The sequence below is a fragment of the Salmo salar genome, chromosome ssa09 (genome assembly GCF_905237065.1).
Source record: "Salmo salar chromosome ssa09, Ssal_v3.1, whole genome shotgun sequence".
NCBI classification, from domain to species: domain Eukaryota; kingdom Metazoa; phylum Chordata; class Actinopteri; order Salmoniformes; family Salmonidae; genus Salmo; species Salmo salar.
In genome coordinates, this window is record NC_059450.1 from 87,217,936 (window position 1) to 87,239,018 (window position 21,083).

Below are 21,083 nucleotides of genomic sequence, written 5' to 3' on the forward strand. Positions count from 1 at the left end.
TAGTGCAGTATATAGAGAAGAGGGTGCCATTTGAGATGCAGACATGTTGTTTTCTTGGAGGCAGTGTAGGGCTACTTAGTTTCTCAGAAACAGACATTTGCCCTGATATTTGCCCTGAGACGCTGATGACAGTGATGTCACCTGACCTTTCTGGCTGTGATTCAGAGAGAGAGAGGAAGGGGGACTCTAACATCCAGGGCAGTAATATAAATGATCCCAATCCTTTCCCGTGTTGAAATGTCAGAACTGATAGCCATGGTTTGAAGAAGAAGCTTTGTAACATTGTGCTAAAATAAAGTGATACAAGCATCTCCTTTCTTCTCTTCTCCTCTCTGCTATTAATCGATGGATTTATCCAATCAAAGCTGTCCACGTTAACAGCCAATGGCTGTGTCTCAAATGGCATCCTAATCCCTGTGTGTAAAGTACTACTTTTTGACCAGAGAATCAGTGGTTGTCTTTAGGCCCCCCACATACATGGAGAACAGGATGTCATCAGGATTTGTCTCTAGGCCCCCCACGTACATGGAGAACAGGATGTCAGTGTTTGTCTCTAGGTCCTCCACGTACATGGAGAACAGGATGTCATCAGGATTTGTCTCTAGGCCCCCCACGTACATGGAGAACAGGATGTCATCAGGATTTGTCTCTAGGCCCCCCACGTACATGGAGAACAGGATGTCAGTGTTTGTCTCTAGGTCCTCCACGTACATGGAGAACAGGATGTCATCAGGATTTGTCTCTAGGCCCCCCACGTACATGGAGAACAGGATGTCATCAGGATTTGTCTCTAGGCCCTCTGCGTACATGGAGAACAGGATGTCCTTTCAGCCGAGCCTGGCCTCTCTCACCTTGGTGATGAAAATCCCGTGGGCCCTGGTAACCACCTTGGTGATGAAAATCCCGTGGGCCCTGGTCACCACCTTGGCGATGAAACATTTGGCATGCATTGGTTGTCTGTTTTTGTTTTTTTCTTCATCTCTTTCAGTGTATCAAGGACTTGGTTGCTATTGCCATGGGGATGATGCTAAAAATAGAGCTCAGATCCTAGCCAATCAATGACCAAGGAGCGGATGTACTGTAAAGACTAATGGAGCTGTGGACTCTTGGGGGGGGGGCAAGATCACACACACAAGCATACGTGTACACGCACACATGCACGCACGCGCACATGCACACGCACACACACACACACACACACACACACACACACACGAGACAAGCGTAGCATTGTGCATGTTAGAGACTAATGTTCACACTATAACAGAGAGACTTCTCTCAGTATTACAGAGCCAAATCACATTTATTTCTGCAGTGGGATAAAAACGGAACAAAAGTGATCATTGAGTTGATCTTTGCGGCTTGATAAAATTGTCCCCATTTGTACAGATGTTACCTATAGCAACTGTATTGACAGCTAGTCACTTGCTAGACTCTTGTTGGCTAATTATTAGACATTTCCTAGACACATGCTAACGGCTTGCTTGCTGCTTGACAAACCATTTTACATTTACATTTTAGTCATTTAGCAGACGCTCTTATCCAGAGCGACTGCATACATTTCATTTCATACATTTTTTTTTTTTTTTCCTGTGCTGGCCCCCCGTGGGAATCGAACCCGCAACCCTGGCATTGCAAACACCATGCTCTACCAACTGAGCTACAGGGAGCTACATGTTAGATACATGTTAGCCTCTTGCTAAGTGCTTTCCAACTGCTTGTTAACCGCTTATTAGCTGCTAGCTTGTCTGTTTTTAGATATTTTAGATCGTCAACTGAGCTGTTCGTTGATAACATACTGCATCTCAGGCTCCACTGGACAATCGATGAATGGAGGTTTTACCTTGGGAACGTTGGTATTCCAATTACCCACTGGAAAGACATGTTGAGACGTGTTCTAACACAGACACAACAGCAATAAGGTTCTGTCTCTACTGCTTAGTAACACACACACACACACACACACACACACACACACACACACACACACACACACACACACACACACACCATTCTGTCTCTGCTGCTCAGTACACAGAAACACACACACACACACACACACACACACACCAATCTGTCTCTACTGCTCAGTACACACACACACACACACACACACACACACACACACACACACACACACACACACACACACACACACACACACACCATTCTGTCTCTGCTGCTCAGTATCAAAGATAAAGGAAAGAAATGAAGGGAGTGAGAAAACTAAAACTGTCCCGACAGCCATCTAACAGCCATCTGCCAACACACTACAGACATCTTGTTTGTGTCCCAAATGGCATCCTATTCCCTATATACCTTTATATATAGTGCTTTCTCTACCCTGGTCTAAGGTAGTGCAGTATATAGGGAAGAGGGTGCCATTTGAGAATCAGACATGTTGTTTTCTTGGAGGCAGCGTAGGGCTACTTAGTTTCTCAGAAACAGATATTTGCCCTGACATTTGCCCTGAGACGCTGATGGCAGTGATGTCACCTGACCTTTCAGTGTCTGAGTAACCACTCTCGTGGAATTCTCCCTCTGGGAAATGTTTTGTTTAAATGTGACAGAGTAAAACTAAGGTCAAATGAGCTGTCCTGGGGCTTCATGGCCATTGTCCCAAATGGCACCCTATTCCCTATATAGTGCACTACTTTTGACCAGAGCCCTATGAGCACTGCACTATATAGGGAATAGGGTGCCATGTAGTTCTATCTGATGTAATCATTATGACAGGTGAGTGGGAAGAAAAACAACATGGAGGACAACAGATGCAATTCAGCCTTGAAGCGCTGTGACTAAGTAGATTTCCAGTGTTTGTGTTTACGTCTTGAACCTTGTCTTTCCTTTCCAGATGAAATATCTTGGAACCAGTACGGAAGCTGAAGTGTGTAACGTTTAGGTGAACTGATTAGTCCCAGAAAGCATACAGGCTACTCCTGCCAATAGACATGCAGCCTTATAGTATGTGATATGACTGTAAGCTCTGTTTTCTCTGATGACAGAAAGAGAAAATGAATGAGTCATATTGTGTCTAGAGAGCAGTCCAACTCTTTCAAGTGTACCATCCACTAATGAACTTAAAAGGATTGTATGAACCGTGGCAGTCCTGGCACTCCAAGGAAATGTCATTTGTGGGAAATGACATTGTCTTTGACTGTGTGTGTGTTTGAGGGGTGGGTGTGTGCGTGCACGTGAATGCCTTTGCAGCGGGTGTGTGTGTGTGTGTGTGTGTGTGTGTGTGTGTGTGTGTGTGTGTGTGTGTGTCCTAGGTTTTGACGCAGTGTTGTTTTCTCATCAGCAGTACTCAGTAGGGTAGTGCAACCCTGTCTCAGAGGAGAAGGCCTGGCCATGTATCAGTCAGCCTCCTACCCTCTCTCTCTCTCTCTCTCTCTCTCTCTCTCTCTCTCTCTCTCTCTCTCTCTGTGTGTGTGTCCATCATTGTACAAGTGTTGTCCCTGATGTCTCTTTCTGTTGTCCAGTTGCATGGCCAGGGCCTGTAAAGGAGCTCATTAACGCCTCCATTCCGGCTCTATACAGCTCCAGACGGCTCTTCCTATCAGACAGCAGCTGGCTTTGGGCACATGAAACCAACCATGCTCTCTCCTATCAGACAGTGAAGAGCGCTGGCAACACAAGACCAACCATTCTCTCTCCCTCTAATGGTCTGGAACAACAGAGGCCAGCACAGACCAGACCCAGTTTGCGCTCCAATTTTTCTCCCAGCTCCTAGTCTGTTTGCTTCTGCCAATCTCTCTCTCTCTCTGTCTCTCTCTGTCTCTCTGTCTCTCTCTGTCTCTCTGTCTCTCTCTGTCTCTCTCTCTCTCTCTCTCTCTCTCTCTCTCTCTCTCTCTCTCTCTCTCTCTCTCTCTCTTCTCAGTTTTCATACCCTTTCTAATCCTCTATTTCCTCCCATGTGTCTTCTATCTCTAATCCTGATAGCATCGTCTCAGGCTGACTTCACTGTGTGCTTATTAATGCAACAAGGAGATTGTTTGAGGAGGAAGGAACAGATTTGCTACTCAGGCTCTCTGATAATGCTTTTATTATGTTCTGTTTGAAGGAAGCTGTGCTTGGACGGTTTTTTCTCTCTTTTAATTCCCATCAAAGAAAGGTAGAGATCTATTGAGAGAGAAATAATGTAGGTTTGCTGTAAGGCGCATTGTGTTCCTGTACACATTGGAACTCTTGCATGTAGAGAGATTCTAGAGTGTAGGAGAGCTGCTGTTATTTCAGAACACATAAGAATGCTCTTGCCAAGACCTTGGACTAGCTGAATCACTAGAGTGGAAGGCATTCATAATAAAGACAAGCAGTTCTTTCTAAAGGCTATATGGACAATAGAATAGGCAACTGTCTTCAATAATCTGTAAACAGCCCATCTATCTACCTACCTCATCCCAATACTGTATTTATTTATCTATCTTGCTCCTTTGCACCCCAGTATCTCTACTTGCACATTCATCTTCTGCACATCGACCATTCCAGTGTTTAATTGCTATATTGTAATTACTTCGCCACCATGGCCTATTTATTGCCTTGACTTACCTCATTGTATATAGACTTTTTGATTTATTTTGTTCTACTGTATTATTGACTGTATGTTTGGCTTATTCCATGTGTAACTCTGTGTTGTTGTATGTGTTGAATTGCTATGCTTTATCTTGGCCAGGTCGCAATTGCAAATGAGAACTTGTTCTCAACTAGCCTACTTGGTTAAATAAAGGTGAAATAAAAAAAATAAAAAAATAAGGTGGGCTACATCTTCAAGGCAGCTGAACTCAGTCAATTTTGTGTAGATGTACAATATAAACTGAAAATGTCTAGCTACAATCAGTTATTTGTGTTATGAGGACATGCTTCAGAATTAGGACATGCTTCAATTTGAGGACATGCTTCAGAATGAGGACATGCTTCAATTTGAGGACATGCTTCAGAATGAGGACATGCTTCAGTATGAGGACATGGACGTCACCATACTGTAGGTCCACTCTGCATCACTGTGGACGTCACCATACTGTAGGTCCACTCTGCATCACTGTGGACGTCACCATACTGTAGGTCCACTCTGCATCACTGTGGACGTCACCATACTGTAGGTCCACTCTGCATCACTGTGGACGTCACCATACTGTAGGTCCACTGCATCACTGTGGACGTCACCATACTGTAGGTCCACTCTGTATCACTGTGGACGTCACCATACTGTAGGTCCACTCTGCATCACTGTGGCAGCTCTACTGCATCCTGTGCATATAGTCTTTTGTCTTCGTCCCAAATGGAACCCGTTTTCTTATATAGTGCACAACTTTTGACCAGGCCCTATAAGGCTCTGGTCAAAAGTAGTGCACTAAATAGGGAATAGGGTGCCATCTGGGACCCATTCTAACTGTTAATTAGAATTGTGTTGGATGTCTAATTTAATCTTGTAAAAAATCTATCTACTCATGTCTAAATGATCAAGATCAAGAGAGCATCCAGCAGCCATGTTGAACTGGATACGAATAATACATTTTCTTAGTATTGGAAGCGTGTCGTTCGCATACTTATTTTTATATGCCTATTAGGAGTAATACCAACATTTGAGTCTCTTATTCAAAGTTAATGTTCTGAATAATGCAGTAAACAAACCCACAAGATGTGAGATCTTTAACTCATAGATCGGAGAAGCGGAAAATGTTTTTTTTTTTTCATCAGGATTTCTATGACATCTGAAATCACATTTCTCCTATTCTGCCCCAGGCCCTAGCCTATCAGAGGCTTATCAAACAACTGTCTGGGTTTTTTTTGCTCCACACGGACACAGACAGACAGACAGACAGACAGACAGACAGACAGACAGACAGACAGACAGACAGACAGACAGACAGACAGACAGACAGACAGACAGACAGACAGACAGACAGACAGACAGACAGACAGACAGACAGACAGACAGACAGACAGACAGACAGACAGACAGACAGACAGACAGACAGACAGACAGACAGAGCCAGGTAAAAATATGAACATGTGATTTCTAAGAGATTTGAAGTCAACCTAACTCATCAACAGGGAGAGTGGAGAGGTACAGACCTGATTCTCCTGATCTGTTTAACATGCTCTTTATCTAACAGTTACATTGTCAATAGAGCATGGAGAAAATAGAATGTTGGAGCTGATGGAACGTGGGTTTGTAGTAATGTAAAATAGTTTTGTACTAACTCGCACAGAACGCACACTGAACTAAAATATAAACATGCAACAATTGCAAAGATTTTACTGAGTTACAGTTCATATAAGGAGATTTAAATAAATTAATTAGGACCTAATCTATGAATTTTACATGACTGGGAATACAGATATGCATCTGTTGGTCACAGATATCTAAAAAAAAGGTAAGGGCATTGATCAGAAAACCAGTCAGTAACTGGTGTGACCACCATTTGCCTCATGCAGCGGGACACATCTCCTTCGCATAGAGTTGATCAGGCTGTTGATTGTGGAATGTTGTCCCACTTCTCTTCAATGACTGTGCGAAGTTGCTGGATATTGGCGGGAACTGGCACACTGTCATACACGTCGACACTTACTGGCCGGCTGGCTAGATAGGACCAATCGGCCGGTCAGATAGGACCCATTGGCCGGCCAGTTAGGACCTGTGGGCTGGACAGCTAGGACCAGTTGGCCGGACAGCTAGGACCTGTGGGCTGGACAGCTAGGACCAGTCGGCCGGCTGGACACACACACATACCTTGGGCATACACTACACACACATACAGACACACACACAAACACACACACACACACACACATCCCTTCCTCACAGGTAGAGAGGTACAGACACCAGACCTCAAACTGTATCTCACAGGAACTGATTCTCAGGTGTGACACTCTGTCCTTCATCACTGATTCTCAGGTGTGACACTCTGTCCCTCATCACTGATTCTCAGGTGTGACACTCTATCCCTCATCACTGATTCTCAGGTGTGACACTCTGTCCCTCATCACTGATTCTCAGGTGTGACTCTATCCCTCATCACTGAGACATTGTTAAGGAAGAGTGTTTTGAATGCTGGTGTTAACCTTTCTGGTTATAACCTTTTTTGGCAAGACAGATCTTCCAAAGGTGGAGGAGTGGCAATCTTTACTAAGGATCACCTTCAGTGCTCGGTTGTCTCCACCAAGTCTGTCCCCAAATAATTTGATTTGCTGGTTTTAAGTATTAAACTTTCAAATAGCTCTTTGTTCACTGTTGCTGGGTGTTATCGTCCTCCATCAGTTCCGGCCTGTACCCTACCTGCCCTAAGCTCTCTCCTGGCCCCTTACACTAAGTCTGAATTTGTCCTGCTAGGTGACCTAAACTGGGACATGCTTAAACCATCTGACCAAGTCCTAAAGCAATGGGACTCCCTAAATCTTTCTCAGATTATTACCAATCCCACAAGGTATGACTCCAAACACCCAGAAAAGGCTACTCTCCTCGATGTTATCCTCACAAATAATCCTGATAGCTATCAGTCTGTTGTTTTCTGTAATGACCTTAGTGATCACTGTTTTACACCCTGTGTTCGTAATGGCTGCTCAGTGAAACGACCTGTCCTGATTTGTCATAGACGCTTGGTAAAAACTTTAATGATCAAGCCTTCCTTCATGAACTGGCCTCTGTAAAATGGTATAGAATCAGCTTGATCCCCTCTGTCGAAGACGCTTGGACCTTCTTTTTTTATATCTTCAGTGATCTTGTTAACAAACACGCCCCCATAAAGAAAATGCAAATTAAAAACAGGCTCAACCTCTGGTCCGACCATGATCTTGCAGAGTTACTCCACCTCAAGAATTGCATTTGGCGAAAGGCTTGGCTCTATAAAGTCAGAAAATCTGCTGTCTCAGCCACTGCCTGTCACAAAGGGAGTACCCCAAGGCTCAAGCCTAGGCAACACGCTCTTCTCAATTTACATCAACAACATAGCTCAGGCAGTAGGAAGCTCTCTCATCCATTTATATGCAGATGATACAGTCTTATACTCAGCTGGACCCTACCCGGATTTTGTGTTAAATGCTCTACAACAAAGCTTTCTTAGTGTCCAACAAGCTTTCTCTACCCTTAACCTTGTTCTGAACACCTCCAAAACAAAGGTCATGTGGTTTGGTAAGAAGAATGCCCCTCTTCCCACAGGTGTGATTACTACCTCTGAGGGTTTAGAGTTTGAGGTAGTCACCTCATACAAGTACTTGGGAGTCTTCAATTACCGTACGCCATCTGTCCAGAGGTTCATTAATTACCGTACGCCATCTGTCCACAGGTTCATCAATTACCGTACGTCATCTGTCCACAGGTTCATCAATTACCGTACGCCATCTGTCCACAGGTTCATCAATTACCGTACGCCATCTGTCCACAGGTTCATCAATTACCGTACGCCATCTGTCCACAGGTTCATCAATTACCGTACGCCATCTGTCCACAGGTTCATCAATTACCGTACGCCATCTGTCCACAGGTTCATCAATTACCGTACGCCATCTGTCCACAGGTTCATCAATTACCGTACGCCATCTGTCCACAGGTTCATTAATTACCGTACGCCATCTGTCCACAGGTTCATCAATTACCGTACGCCATCTGTCCACAGGTTCATCAATTACCGTACGCCATCTGTCCACAGGTTCATCAATTACCGTACGCCATCTGTCCACAGGTTCATCAATTACCGTACGCCATCTGTCCACAGGTTCATCAATTACCGTACGCCATCTGTCCACAGGTTCATCAATTACCGTACGCCATCTGTCCACAGGTTCATCAATTACCGTACGCCATCTGTCCACAGGTTCATCAATTACCGTACGCCATCTGTCCACAGGTTCATCTCTGTTGTGCTGGTTCCAATGCTGGTTCCAATGCCCCTGCCTCTGCTCCTCCTTCTTCTCTGTTCACGCTTAGGTGTCCCCCCTGTCCCCCCTGCCCCCCCCCCACCTCTAGATGAACTGGCAGAGAGCCAGGGCCTGCAAGGGGGTAGTGGAAGAGGAGTGGGGCCTTTGTGGATTGGTGGAGCTGGAACCATCAGTAGAGACAGCAGTGGGGGTTGTGGATCTAGCAGTGGGTGTTGTGGATCTAGCAGTGGGGGTTGTGGATCTAGCAGTGGGTGTTGTGGATCTAGCAGTGGGTGTTGTGGATCTAGCCTCTCTGGGCTAGGCGGGACGAATTCGTCCCACCTACGTAACAGCCACTGGCAGCCTGTGGCGCGATTTTCAAAACCTTAAAAATCCTATTACTTCAATTTCTCAAACATGACTATTTTACAGCTATTTAAAGACAAGACTCTCGTTAATCTAACCACACTGTCCGATTTCAAAAAGGCTTTACAACGAAAGCAAAACATTAGATTATGTCAGCAGAGTACCAAGCCAGAAATAATCAGACACCCATTTTTCAAGCCAGCATATAATGTCACCAAAACCCAGAAGACAGCTAAATGCAGCACTCACCTTTGATGATCTTCATCAGATGACTACCCTAGGACATTATGTTATACAATACATGCATGTTTTGTTCAATCAAGTTCATATTTATATCAAAAACCAGCTTTTTACATTAGCATGTGACGTTCAGAACTAGCAAACTTTCGGGGAATTCGCTAACATTTTACTAAATTACTCACGATAAACGTTCACAAAAAGCATAACAATTATTTTAAGAATTATAGATACAGACCTCCTCTATGCACTCGATATGTCCGATTTTAAAATAGCTTTTTGGTGAAAGCACATTTTGCAATATTCTAAGTACATTGCCCAGGCATCACGGGCTCGCTATTTAGACACCCGGCAAGTTTAGCACTCACCATAATCATATTTACTATTATAAAAGTTTGATTACCTTTTGTTGTCTTCGTCAGAATGCACACCCAGGACTGCTACTTCAATAACAAATGTTGGTTTGGTCCAAAATAATCCATCGTTATATCCGAATAGCGGCGTTTTGTTCGTGCGTTCCAGACACTATCCGAAATAGTAAAGAATGGCGCAATTCGTGACAATAAAATTCTAAATATTCCATTACCGTACTTCGAAGCATGTCAACCGCTGTTTAAAATCAATTTTTACGCCATTTTTCTCGTAGAAAAGCGATAATATTCCGACAGGGAATCTCCTTTTCGGCAAACAGAGGGAAAAATCCCAAAGGCGGGGGCGGTCGGGTCACGCGCCTAAGCCCAGTGTCCCTTGATCGGCCACTTGAGAAAGGCGATAATGTGTTTCAGCCTGGGGCTGGAATGACGACATTCTGTTTTTTCCCGGGCTCTGAGCGCCTATGGACGACGTGGGAAGTGTCACGTTAGAGCAGAGATCCTTAGTAAATGATAGAGATGGAAAAGAAGTTAAAGAAATGGTCAGACAGGCCACTTCCTGTAAAGGAATCTCTCAGGTTTTGACCTGCCATTTGAGTTCTGTTATACTCACAGACACCATTCAAACAGTTTTAGAAAATTTAGGGTGTTTTCTATCCATATGTAATAAGTATATGCATATTCTAGTTACTGGGTAGGAGTGGTAACCAGATTAAATCGGGTATGTTTTTTATCCAGCCGTGTCAATACTGCCCCCTAGCCCTAACAGGCTAGCAGTGGGGGTTGTGGATCTAGCAGTGAGGGTTGTGGATCTAGCAGTGGGTGTTGTGGATCTAGCAGTGGGGGTTGTGGATCTAGCAGTGGGGGTTGTGGATCTAGCAGTGGGGGGGTGAAGACCTCGACACCTGGGGTTGCGCTTGGCTTCCAAATGTTATCATCCTCATCATCAACATCCTCTCTGGGGAAAAAAATAAATGGATATAGAGATATCAATACTGCTGTCAGATACACATCATTACAGTTGAGTCATTTTACTAAACTACATTACAGAAATATACTAGAAGATAACACCCAGCTTAAAATGTATGTTAAAACCTCTTCAGCGTCTGATCCCGTTAGCGGGATCAAAATCCAGCGAAAAATCATATCACCAATTAGCATAAAAAAAAATCATAATTAAAAATAAAAAAAATGAATACTTTTTTTTTTTTTTTTATAGATACACCTCTCCTGAATCGACCCACGTCGTCCGATTTCAAAAAGGTTTTACAGGAAAAGCAAATCATTAGATTATGTTAGATGAGTCCATCGTAAAAAGCAGCAACATAGCCATTTTCCGACCAACCACTTGCATCACAAATAACCAAAAAACAGCTAAATGCAGCGCTAACCTTTTACAAACTTCATCAGATGACACACCTAGGACATCATGTTATACAATGCATGCATTCTTTTGTTCAATAAAGGTCAGATTCATATATAAAAACAGCATTTTACATCGGCGCGTAACGTTGACTGACTATTTTCCCCTCAAATGCGTCCCGGGAAACAGCGCATAATTCCATTTATTACTATTCGAAAACGATTTTTTAAATTTATATTGTCAATCTAACATTTATAGATGAATATCTCTTGAGAACACCTGTCATACCAGATTTTAAATTAACTTTACTGGGTAATCACACTTTGCGATAAAAGGAGATGCGATACACAGAAAATGAGCTAATAAACCGAGCTCGGCGCCATCTTGGAACAATCGCATGTCACATCTCATCTTGTATCATATTGTCAATAATCGCCTACCTTTAGTTGTCTTCATCAGAAAGCACTTCCAGGAATCCCAGGTCCACAACAGATGTATTTTCGGTCCAAAAAGTCCATCATTTATGTTCCATTAGCTTTCTGTTGTTAGCGCGTCTGAATGCTGTATCCAAATACTCTGCGGGGCCGTTTCGAAATAAAACGTTTTTTTCCCATTTAGGTTCGTTCAAACATGTCAAACGTTGTAAAACATTAATCTTCAGGGCCTGTAACACCAAGAGAGCCAATAAGATTCGAGGGGGATGATTTCATTGTGTTTCAAACCGTTTACAAAGGTGGGGGTAGACATGGCTGCCGGCGTCATAATGGTGATGGCCCATCCCCTGTGACCAATTTCCAACGCGTCTCATTCACTGAGTTTCGACTGTATAAGGCTCAAACCACTGTGAAAAGACTGGCGACATCTAGTGGAAGCAATAGGAAGTGCTCACTGAACCATTGTTAACGGTGTGATTAATAGGGAAAGATGAGAAGTCGAGTCCACAATTCTGAATTCCACTTCCTGTTTCAATCGGTCTCGGGGTTTTGACTGCCATAGGAGTTCTGTTATACTCACAGACACCATTCAAACAGTTTTAGAAACTTTAGGGTGTTTTCTATCCATATATAATAAGTATATGCATGTCCTAGCTTCTGAGTTTGATTAGTAGGCCGTTGAAAATGGGAACGAATTTTTTTCAAAATGCGCTGTGGCGCCCCCTATCCTAGGGTATCCTCATTAACCTGTCTGGGCAAGGTGGGACATTTGCATCCCACCCTAGTCAACAGCCAGTGGAATCGCGTCGTGCGAAATACAAAACCTCATGAATGCTATAACTTCAATTTCTCAAACATATGACTATTTTACACCATTTTACAGATACACCTCTCCTGAATCGGACCACGTTGTCCAATTTCAAAAAGGCTTTACAGCAAAAGCAAAACATTACATTTACATTTAAGTCATTTAGCAGACGCTCTTATCCAAATCAAATAAAATCAAATTTATTTATATAGCCCTTCGTACATCAGCTGATATCTCAAAGTGCTGTACAGAAACCCAGCCTAAAACCCCAAACAGCAAGCAATGCATGTGAAAGAAGCACGGTGGCTAGGAAAAACTCCCTAGGAAAAACTCCCTAGAAAGGCCAGAAACCTAGGAAGAAAGCTAGAGAGGAACCAGGCTATGATGGGTGGCCAGTCCTCTTCTGGCTGTGCCGGGTGGATATTATAACAGAACATGGTCAAGATGTTAAAATGTTCATAAATGACCAGCATGGTCAAATAATAATAATCATAGTAGTTGTCGAGGGTGCAACAAGCACGTCCGGTGAACAGGTCAGGGTTCCATAGCCGCAGGTAGAACAGTTGAAACTGGAGCAGCAGCACGGCCAGGTGGACTGGGAACAGCAAGGAGTCATCATGCCAGGTAGTCCTGAGGCATGGTCCTAGGGCTCAGGTCCTCCGAGAGAGAGAAAGAGAGAAAGAAAGAAAGAAAGAAAGAAAGAAAGAAAGAAAGAAAGAAAGAAAGAAAGAAAGAGAGAATTAGAGAGAGCATTCTTAAATTCACACAGGACACCGGATAAGACAAGAGAAATACTCCAGATGTAACAGACTGACCCTAGCCCCCCGACACAAACTACTGCAGCATAAATACTGGAGGCTGAGACAGGAGGGATCAGAAGACACTGTGGCCCCATCCGATGATACCCCCGTACAGGGCCAAACAGGCAGGATATAACCCCACCCACTTTGCCAAAGCACAGCCCCCACACCACTAGAGGGATGTCTCCAACCACCAACTTACCGTCCTAAGACAAGGCCGAGTATAGCCCACAAAGATCTCCGCCATGGCACAACCCAAGGGGGGGGGGCAACCCAGACAGGAAGACCACGTCAGTGACTCAACCCACTCAAGTGACGCACCCCTCCCATGGACGGCATGGAAGAACACCAGTAAGCCAGTGACTCAGCCCCTGTAATAGGGTTAGAGGCAGAGAATCCCAGTGGAGAGAGGGGAACCGGCAAGGCAGAGACAGCAAGGGCGGTTCGTTGCTCCAGCCTTTCCGTTCACCTTCACACTCCTGGGCCAGACCATACTTAATCATAGGACCTACTGAAGAGATAAGTCTTCAGTAAAGACTTAAAGGTTGAGACTGAGTCTGCGTCTCTCACATGGGTAGGCAGACCATTCCATAAAAATTGAGCTCTATTGGAGAAAGCCCTACCTCCAGCCGTTTGCTTAGAAATTCTAGGGACAATTAGGAGGCCTGCGTCTTGTGACCGTAGCGTACGTGTAGGTATGTACAGCAGGACCAAATCGGAAAGATAGGTAGGAGCAAGCCCATGTAATGCTTTGTAGGTTAGCAGTAAAACCTTGAAATCAGCCCTTGCCTTAACAGGAAGCCAGTGTAGGGAGGCTAGCACTGGAGTAATATGATCAAATTTTTTGGTTCTAGTCAGGATTCTAGCAGCCGTATTTAGCACTAACTGAAGTTTGTTTAGTGCTTTATCCGGGTAGCCGGAAAGTAGAGCATTGCAGTAGTCCAGCCTAGAAGTAACAAAAGCATGGATTAATTTTTCTGTATCATTTTTGGACAGAAAGTTTCTGATTTTTGCAATGTTACGTAGATGGAAAAAAGCTGTCCTTGAAACAGTCTTGATATGTTCTTCAAAAGAGAGATCAGGGTCCAGAGTAACGCCGAGGTCCTTCACAGTTTTATTTGAGACGACTGTACAACCATCCAGATTAATTGTCAGATTCAACAGAAGATATCTTTGTTTCTTGGGACCTAGAACAAGCATCTCTGTTTTGTCCGAGTTTAAAAGTAGAAAGTTTGCAGCCATCCACTTCTTTATGTCTGAAACCCAGGCTTCTAGCGAGGGCAATTTTGGGGCTTCACCATGTTTCATTGAAATGTACAGCTGTGTGTCATCCGCATAGCAGTGAAATTTAACATTATGTTTTCGAATGACATCCCCAAGAGGTAAAATATATAGTGAAAACAATAGTGGTCCTAAAACGGAACCTTGAGGAACACCGAAATTTACAGTTGATTTGTCAGAAGACAAACCATTCACAGAGACAAACTGATATCTTTCCGACAGATAAGATCTAAACCAGGCCAGAACTTGTCCATGTAGACCAATTTGGGTTTACAATCTCTCCAAAAGAATGTGGTGATCGATGGTATGAAAAGCAGCACTAAGATCTAGGAGCACGAGGACAGATGCAGAGACTCGGTCTGACGTCATTAAAAGGTCATTTACCACCTTCACAAGTGCAGTCTCAGTGCTATGATGGGGTCTAAAACTAGACTGAAGCGTTTCGTATACATTGTTTGTCTTCAGGAAGGCAGTGAGTTGCTGCGCAACAGCTTTTTCAAAAATGTTTGAGAGGAATGGAAGATTTGATATAGGCCGATAGTTTTTTATAATTTCTGGGTCAAGATTCGGCTTTTTCAAGAGAGGCTTTATTACTGCCACTTTTAGTGAGCTTGGCACACATCCGGTGGATAGAGAGCCGTTTATTATGTTCAACATAGGAGGGCCAAGCACAGGAAGCAGCTCTTTCAGTAGTTTAGTTGGAATAGGGTCCAGTATGCAGCTTGAGGGTTTAGAGGCCATGATTATTTTCATCATTGTGTCAAGAGATATAGTGCTAAAACACCTTAGTATCTCCCTTGATCCTAGGTCCTGGCAGAGTTGTGCGGACAATGGAGCTTTGGAGGAATATACAGATTTAAAGAGGAGTCTGTAATTTGCTTTCTAATGATCATGATCTTTTCCTCAAAGAAGTTCATAAATTTATTACTGCTGAAGTGAAAGCCATCCTCCATTTGCGAATGCTGCTTTTTAGTTAGCTTTGCGACAGTATCAAAAAGACATTTCGGATTGTTCTTATTTTCCTCAATTAAGTTGGAGAAATAGGATGATCGAGCAGCAGTGAGGGCTCTTCGATACTGCACGGTACTGTCTTTCCAAGCTAGTCGGAAGACTTCCAGTTGGGTGTGGCGCCATTTCCGCTCCAATTTTCTGGAAGCTTGCTTCAGAACTCGTGTATTTTCTGTATACCAGGGAGCTAGTTTCTTATGACAGATGTTTTTAGTTTTTAGGGGTGCAACTGCATCTAGGGTATTGCGCAAGGTTAAATTGAGTTCCTCGGTTAGGTGGTTAACTGATTTTTGTCCTCTGACGTCCTTGGGTAGGCAGAGGGAGTCTGGAAGGGCATCAAGGAATCTTTGGGTTGTCTGAGAATTTATAGCACGACTTTTAATGCTCCTTGGTTGGGGTCTGAGCAGATTATTTGTTGCAATTGCAAACGCAATAAAATGGTGGTCTGATAATCCAGGATTATGAGGGAAAACATTAAGATCCACAACATTTATTCCATGGGACAAAACTAGGTCCAGAGTATGACTGTGGCAGTGAGTAGGTCCAGAGACATGTTGGACAAAACCCACTGAGTCGATGATGGCTCCGAAAGCCTTTTGGAGTGGGTCTGTGGACTTTTCCATGTGAATGTTAAAGTTACCAAAAATTTGAATATTATCTGCTATGACTACAAGATCCGATAGGAATTCAGGGAACTCAGTGAGAAACACTGCATATGGCCCAGGAGGCCTGTAAACAGTAGCTATAAAAAGTGATTGAGTAGGCTGCATAGATTTCATGACTAGAAGCTCAAAAGACGAAAACGTCATTGTTTTCTTTTTTTGTAAATTGAAATTTGCTATCATAAATGTTTGCAACACCTCCGCCTTTGCCGGATGCACGGGGGGTATGGTCACTAGTGTAACCAGGGGGTGAGGCCTCATTTAACACAGTAAATTCATCAGGCTTAACTTACAATGAAAATGACTTTCTGACAAAATTAGAAACAAAAAATATCTGAAAATGTAGCTAGACTTGAACCTATATACACAGATTAACGCTTTTCCCTCTCTCTCACGGATGCCATAGTTGACCTTAGTTTGAAGATGTAATCCGGAGACAAGTGTTTTATGCAACAGCCTTCTGTGTTCTCTTTTCGACTCTTCACGTTTGGCAAGCATCTCTCTGCTTCCACCGGGCATTCCACTGATTTCAAAACTCGGTGGACTTTTTCTGTTGCAACAACAATGCTGATCACCGTTTCTTCCCCATTCACTGACATCAGAAGACTTTACAATGTCTAGTTCAATTAAAATGTTTTTACCTATATCAGGGATTTCCTCACCATCTGATTCATTTTCAGTGTCAGAGAGAGTCAGCATGGCACAATCATCCTCCAGAAAGTAGTCCATCAAAAAGTAGTTCTGAGGCTAAACCAACTGAGCTTGTAAATTATCAATTTTGTTAGTATTTACAGATGGCATACGCGTTTGTTATTTAGGCACATTAAAGTTCACATGTTCCAGAAGGCATTTCTGCCAAAACAAAGCATTTTGATAAAAATAAAAAAAAGTTAAAATGCCGCTCTTCTGAAGTAGTGACATGCGCCTAGCTTCTTGAATCGGGTCACAGTGTTGTGTAAGATTTATGCAGTTTTAGCTTCTCCAACCTAACGGACAGTGAGTGGCAGCCATCTTGAAATGGACTCATGGGTGTGGCCTGCCCTTTTATGGCCGTATGCCCATATATGGTACAAAGACGCACCAAAGATCTCTAGCTTTAAGCACCAGCTGTCAGAGCAGCTCACAGATCACTGCACCTGTACATAGCCCATCTATAATTTAGCCCAAACAACTCCCCTCATCCCTACTGTATTTATTTATTTATTTTGCTCCTTTGCACCCCATTATTTCTACTTTGCACTTTCTTCTACTACAAATCTACCATTCCAGTGTTTTACTTGCTATATTGTATTTACTTTGCCACCATGTCCTTTTTTTGCCTTTACCTCCCTTATCTCACCTAATTTGCTCACATTGTATATAGACTTATTTTTCTACTGTATTATTGACTGTATGTTTGTTTTACTCCATGTGTAACTCTGTGTTGTTGTATGTTGTCGAACTGCTTGCTTTATCTTGGCCAGGTCGCAATTGTAAATGAGAACTTGTTCTCAACTTGCCTACCTGGTTAAATAAAGGTGAAATAAATAAAACATTTTTAAAAAAAGATTGTATAGTACGGCTGGAAAGCCAAGATCCCCAAGATCCCCCAGTATTCACGGATAGGGGCTACCGTTTTCATTTTTGAACACATTGAATTAAACATTTACATCAAAGGGTGACATTTAAGGGGTTTTAACAGGGATTTTATTATCATGGTTTAGTATTAGTATTGTAATTATTAACTCAAAAAAGTGAAACAAAGATGTTCTCCATCGATTTTTGAACTTTTACTGTTAAAAAGCGATGTCCCAAGTATAAATACAGTCAACACACACAAAAGCGTAAAGATTTTTTGTTGTTGTTGTAAAATGTGGTTTTTTAGAGAACTGTAAACTTCAAGGAGTAGGGCATGAACTTGAATCATGCTGCTTTGTTTCTAAACCAAACTGACTTAAAATACAATTAATGTAAAAATGTTCACATGCTTCCAAAACAGGTGTAGATTAACAGTGAAATGCTTACTTACAGGTCCTTCCCAACAACGCAGAATACTATAAAATAATAATAATATAAAAATAAACATTGAATCAGTGCTCACTGTCATGCCCTCCCTCTACCTCTCCCTCTCCTACTACTACTCCCTCTCCCTCTCCTACTACTCCCTCTCCCTCTCCTACTACTCCCTCTACCTCTCCCTCTCCTACTACTACTCCCTCTACCTCTCCTACTACTCCCTCTACCTCTCCCTCTCCTACTACTACTCCCTCTCCCTCTCCTACTACTCCCTCTACCTCTCCATCTCCTACTACTACTCCCTCTCCCTCTCCTACTACTCCCTCTACCTCTCCCTCTCCTACTACTACTCCCTCTCCCTCTCCTACTACTCCCTCTACCTCTCCCTCTCCTACTACTACTCCCTCTCCCTCTCCTACTACTCCCTCTCCCTCTCCTACTACTCCCTCTACCTCTCCATCTCCTACGACTACTCCCTCTACCTCTCCATCTCCTACTACTACTCCCTCTCCCTCTCCTACTACTCCCTCTCCCTCTCCTACTACTCCCTCTACCTCTCCATCTCCTACGACTACTCCCTCTACCTCTCCATCTCCTACTACTACTCCCTCTCCCTCTCCTACTACTCCTCTCTACCTCTCCATCTCCTACGACTACTCCCTCTACCTCTCCCTCTCCTACTACTACTCCATCTCCCTCTCCTACTACTCCCTCTACCTCTCCATCTCCTACTACTACTCCCTCTCCCTCTCCTACTACTCCCTCCCCCTCTCCCTCTCCTACTACTACTCCCTCTACCTCTCCCTCTCCTACTACTACTCCATCTCCCTCTCCTACTACTCCCTCTACCTCTCCCTCTCCTACTACTACTCCATCTCCCTCTCCTACTACTACTCCATCTCCCTCTCCTACTACTCCCTCTACCTCTCCATCTCCTACTACTACTCCATCTCCCTCTCCTACTACTCCCTCTACCTCTCCCTCTCCTACTACTACTCCATCTCCCTCTCCTACTACTCCCTCCCCCTCTCCCTCTCCCTCTCCTACTCCCTCTCCCTCCCCCTCTCCCTCTCCCTCTCCTACTACGACTCCCTCTCCTACTCCCTCTCCCTCTCCTACTACTACTCCCTCTACCTCTCCCTCTCTTACTACTACTCGCTCTCCCTCTCCTACTACTCCCTCTACCTCTGCCACTCCTACTACTACTCCCTCTACCTCTCCCTCTCCTACTACGACTCCCTCTCCTACTCCCGCCCCCTCTCCCTCTCCCACTACTACTCCCTCTCCCACTCCCTCTCCCTCTCCTACTCCTACTCCTACTCCTACTCCTACTCCTACTCCCTCTCCCTCTCCCTCTCCCTCTCCTATTCCCTCTCCCTCTCCCTCTCCCTCTACCTCTCCCTCTCCTACTACTACTCCCTCTCCCTCTCCCTCTCCTACTACTACTCCCTCTCCCTTTCCCTCTCCTACAACTACTCCCTCTCCCTCTCCCTCTCCCTCTCCTACAACTACTCCCTCTCCCTCTCCCTCTCCTACTACTACTCCCTCTCCCTCTCCCTCTCCCTCTCCTACTCCTACTCCTACTCCCACTCCTACTACTACTCCTACTCATACTCCCTCTCCCTCTCCCTCTCCCTCTACTTCTACTTCTCCCTCTCCTACTACTACTCCCTCTCCCTCTCCTACTACTACTCCCTCTCCCTCTCCCTCTCCCTCTCCTACTCCTACTCCTACTCCCACTCCTACTACTACTCCTACTCATACTCCCTCTCCCTCTCCCTCTCCCTCTCCTACTACTACTCCCTCTCCCTCTCCCTCTCCCTCTCCTACTCCTACTCCTACTCCCACTCCTACTACTACTCCTACTCATACTCCCTCTCCCTCTCCCTCTCCCTCTACTTCTACTTCTCCCTCTCCTACTTCTACTCCCTCTACCTCTCCCTCTCCCATTCCCTCTCCCTCTCCCTCCCCCCAGCGCTCAACGTCACCGGTCTACTAACCACTGGTCCTGGCAACCATCATTACGCTACACCTGCTCCCCATCATTACACACACCTGCTCCCCATCATTACACACACCTGCTCCCCATCATTACACACACCTGGTCCCCATCATTACACTCACCTGCTCCCCATCATTACACACACCTGCTCCCCATCATTACACACACCTGCTCCTCATCATTACACATGCCTGGTCATCATTACACACACCTGCTCCCCATCATTACACACACCTGGTCATCGTTACACACACCTGGTCTCCATTTTCTCTGTGATTACTCCCCCTTTATTTAGCCCTCAGTTGACACCAGTCATTTGGGTAGTATTGTTTTCTCTCATGTTTTGTTCATCTGCACTGATCCATTATTAAACTTACCTTCTGCGCCTGCTTCCTGACACCCGGCATATTACATTACATTACAGTTACTTTCAAGCGTTTTACTCTTTGTGCATAACTTTGAAGCTGAGCATCAGGCAGCCATAATCAGATTAGTCACATTTCTGTCGCTTGAATAATAATTTGGACTTAGTTATTGATGAAAATAGTGAGCCATTTTGGTCCACTAAATGTCCTTTAATTTTAGTCACATCACATTTGGATAACCTCATTAACCTATAGTAAACACTGCCCTCCATGTGCACAAACAGACCTAGCCTTTTCCTACCAACATCTATTTCTGCATAACACCCTACTGTCTTCCCAACACCTGCTTGTTGAACATCTCATTCCAAAATCATGGGCATTAATATGGAGTTGCCCCCGTTATTTCCAGAGGATCAGTTCTTGTGCTGACGTTACTTCCAGAGGATCCGTTCTTGTGCTGACGTTACTTCCAGAGGATCAGTTCTTGTGCTGACGTTACTTCCAGAGGATCAGTTCTTGTGCTGACGTTACTTCC

General features: G+C 44.1%; 1 protein-coding gene across 1 annotated transcript in view; it reads left to right on the plus strand.

The window, feature by feature from the left end:
* Window positions 1–18,487: 18,487 nt before the first annotated feature.
* The window catches only part of LOC123744801 (cell surface glycoprotein 1-like), a gene marked incomplete at its 5' end in the record, with an annotated part of 67,664 nt that continues 65,068 nt past the window's right edge, over window positions 18,488–21,083 (plus strand). Inside the window, 2 exons of the mRNA XM_045724988.1 lie at window positions 18,488–18,701; window positions 18,820–20,066. Of these exons, the coding sequence (XP_045580944.1) occupies window positions 18,488–18,701; window positions 18,820–20,066 (1,461 nt within the window). The remainder of the gene's footprint in view (window positions 18,702–18,819; window positions 20,067–21,083) is intronic.